The sequence below is a fragment of the Galeopterus variegatus genome, unplaced genomic scaffold (assembly GCF_000696425.1).
Source record: "Galeopterus variegatus unplaced genomic scaffold, G_variegatus-3.0.2 Scaffold1752, whole genome shotgun sequence".
Lineage (NCBI taxonomy): Eukaryota > Metazoa > Chordata > Mammalia > Dermoptera > Cynocephalidae > Galeopterus > Galeopterus variegatus.
Window position 1 is genome coordinate 300,937 of NW_007727863.1, and position 3,752 is coordinate 304,688.

Here is a 3,752-nt window from a genome sequence, read left to right on the forward strand (position 1 = left end):
CGGCGGCCTGGCCGGGGGCTCCCCGGCGCTGTCCGTGGCCAGGCCCGCCGGAGGAAGCAGCCCCCCAGGCCGGCTGACTTCAAGCTGCAGGTCATCATCATCTCATCGGCTCCCGCGGCGTGGGCAAGACCAGCCTGATGGAGCGCTTCACCGACGACACCTTCTGCGAGGCCTGCAAGTCCACCGTGGGTGTTGACTTTAAAATCAAAACTGTAGAGCTAAGAGGAAAGAAAATTAGATTACAGATCTGGGACACAGCGGGTCAGGAGAGATTCAACAGCACTACCTCAGCTTATTACAGAAGTGCCAAGGGGATCATACTAGTATATGATATCACGAAGAAGGAGACATTTGATGATTTGCCAAAATGGATGAAGATGATTGATAAGTACGCTTCAGAAGATGCAGAACTTTTCTTAGTTGGAAATAAGTTGGACTGTGAAACGGACAGAGAAATCACTAGACAGCAGGGTGAAAAGTTTGCACAGCAGATAACAGGGATGCGGTTCTGTGAAGCAAGTGCCAAGGATAACTTCAACGTGGATGAGATATTTCTGAAACTCGTTGATGACATTCTAAAAAAGGTAAAATCAGAATATACATCATAAGAGTGTTTCATCTGAAACCTGTTGTTTCCTTTATTATTTTTTTGTTGAGAATTGTTTATTTAGAAATGAAAGACAGTGTAGTAGTTATGCTTAGGCTCAAGAACTAGGCTTACTTGTTAACTAGGACCAAGGCATCCAGGTTGCTATAGCAACAGCTGTTTCCCATCCAGGGGGGTTTGGTGTTCTTAGCGTTAACGTACAGCATATTCACTTATCCTTGAAATACAGTTTGGTGGAGTGACTTAAACAAGGTATAATAATGTGCCGTGTTTATTGGACATTTGCTTTTATTTTTTCCCATTTTCCCATAAGAATTAAGTTCAATACAGATGGTGGAGACCTAGCAAAGATGCAGAAGTCTCAGCTGAGAAGAGAACCTTTGGAACTTGCTTCTCTTCGGGCTCTTCCCCCTAGTGGGAACCTCTGACCTACACAAAGCCCTTTCCATGATGCTCAGTTGCAAGAAAATTGTTGGACAGCTTCACTGTGCAGCAGTAGTTTCTTCAGGCATCTTTAGGCTTACATTCAGAGATTTTTAGTAACGACTTTATTTATATTATTAGTAAGTGCAGTTTGCTCAGTTCAAACATAATTCGGAAGCGTCTAATAAAATGGTTGCTTATGTATTTGCCAAAAGAGGTTATTTCTTTCTTTAATAAGGATATAACTCCTTAGCATGAAGATCATTTTTTTACTTATTAATATATTAAGTTTTCATTATACTAAGTTATATGAAAATAAATGTTTATAAGGTTGATCTGATCTCTTCTGCCATAGAGTATTAAATAGGCTGGGCAGTGTTCATGTTGTGACATGAAGTGCCCTGAACCTTGGTTTTGTTTTTTTGGCTTAGTATTTTGATGTCTAATTAAACTTTGATGATCAGAAAACTTCATTAAACAATACTTTGTCTTTTATATAATTGTATGATTGGAAAGCATGTGTGTGCACCTTGTAAGATTAAAATGTAGTTGTCTTTAATGTTTATCCTTCAGATGCCTCTGGATATTTTAAGGAATGAGTTGTCCAATAGTATCCTCTCATTACAACCAGAGCCCGAGATACCACCGGAACTGCCTCCACCACGACCACATGTCCGGTGCTGTTGATTTGCTACTTTGGAGACAACGTGGAAACAATTCCTGGGATGGGGAAAGTTCTATCCTGCACTACAATCATTTTGACAATTTCCTTTCGCACTTTGTAAAAAAAAAAAAAAAAGACGCATATACTGACACATGTGATCAGTTCTTGTGCTCATCACACCTTCTCTCCAGGCACACTTCTCTACTTGCTGATATAGAAATCTCAGTAGTTCTTTCAGTGAGTAGGTGTGGAGACATACACACAAAGACAGTATGTGTGGGACATTCCTACAAAGACAGTTCTCTTAGTCTTTGTAGGAATGTAGTTCAAAAAGTTCATGGAAAAGTAGAATTGGAAGATAAAACGAATCTTTCCATGAACTTTTGGAAGTACCCTTGCATGTCCTAAAATGTCTACCTTGCCTTTACTCTTAGGTGATAGTTTAGCAAGCTGTAAAATTCTAAGTTGACAGTTATTTCCTCTGAGCACTTAAAAGATATTACTCCACTGTTTTCTTGCTCCTATAGTTCCTGATGAAATGTCTGTCATCAACTTGATTATTGCTCCTTTATAATGATCTGTTTTCGGGCCGGCCCCATGGTGCGCTCGGGAGAGTGCAGCGCTGGGAGCGCAATTGTGCTCCTGCCGCGGGTTCGGATCCTATATAGGAATGGCTGGTGTGCTTACGGGGTGAGCACGGTGCAGGTGACACCACACCAAGGGTTGTGATCCCCTTACCAGTCACGAAAAAGACAAAATAAAAACCAAAAAAATAAAAAAATAAAATAAAAATAAATGATCTGTTTTCCTCTCTAGTTATTATATAATCTTGTCTCTTTATGCTTGATGTTGTATAGTTTCACTATGTTGAGTTTAGATGTGGATTTACTTTTATTTATACTGTTGGTACATGGAGGCACTTTCAACTGTCTTTCTTCAATCCTGGGAAGTCTCAATTGGTACATTTTCAAATTTTGTGAAAAGTTACAAAATGTGGCTAGTGCAGAGGACGTAATAGTGCATCAATTGTACTCACTCTAATTACTGTTAATGTAAGTAAACTTAAGAGTTTTAAAACATTCTTTACCCATGAAAGAAAGTGTCCTAAAACTTTATTCTCCCACACCATAAAAACCTCACTCTTTGTGATCAAGGCAGCAGTCCACATTGTTGTCTTTGGACTCAGTGGTTTAAAACTAAAAGTGATTCTGACATTTCTGAACTTAAAACTTGAATGGGGTTTCCCTTTCTCCTCTCTTCCTCCTAGACATTCTATTCTGGAATCACATGTAAATATTTCATGGTCTATCTATAGAGTAATTCTAAATATTGAAAAATCAACATACTGGTTTACATTATTATAACTAAGACATTATTCACTACTGAGCCTGTGATAAATATGATTAAATTTCCTCACTGTAGCACATCTTATTTTCCAAAGATGGCCTCAACATTACTTCCCATCCGCCATACTCTCACAATATGATTTCGATGCTTTCTCTCCTTGAATCTGGTGGGCTCATGACTATGGCAGAAGTGATGCGATGTAACTACCAATATAGGTTATTAAAAAGCCATGTGCTTCCACCTTGTTCTCTTAGAATGCTTGCCCTTGGAAACCCCTGCTATGGACTGAATTATGCCCCCCCTCCCCCAATTCATATATCGAAGCCAGGGCTGGCAAGTTAGGTCAGCTGGTTAGAGCGTGGTGCTGATAACACCAAGGTCCAGGGCTTGATCCCTGTACCGACCACCTGACAAAAAACTAACAAAAAGAACCCAAACACATGTTGAAGTCCTAACCCTCAGTGTGACTGTATTTGGAGATAGGGCCTATAAGGAGGTAATTAAAGTTAAATGAGGTCATAAGGGTGGAGACCTGATATGATAGGGTTAGTGCCCTCATAAGAAGAGATAGCAGAGGGCCGGCCTGTGGCTCACTCGGTAGAGTGCGGTGCTGATAACACCAAGGCCACGGGTTCGGATCCCATATAGGGATGGCCGGTTCGCTCACTGGCTGAGCGTGGTGCTGACAACACCAAGTCGAGGGTTAAGATC

General features: G+C 40.6%; 1 protein-coding gene across 1 annotated transcript in view; it reads left to right on the forward strand.

Annotated features, from left to right (window-relative positions):
- LOC103595375 (ras-related protein Rab-12-like) overlaps positions 1-1,815 on the forward strand; it is an 18,243-nt gene extending 16,428 nt beyond the window's left edge. Inside the window, 3 exon segments of the mRNA XM_008578758.1 lie at positions 1-99; positions 102-584; positions 1,604-1,815. Coding sequence (XP_008576980.1) covers positions 1-99; positions 102-584; positions 1,604-1,717 — 696 coding nt within the window. The 3' untranslated portion in view covers positions 1,718-1,815.
- The last annotated feature ends 1,937 nt before the right edge of the window (positions 1,816-3,752 follow it).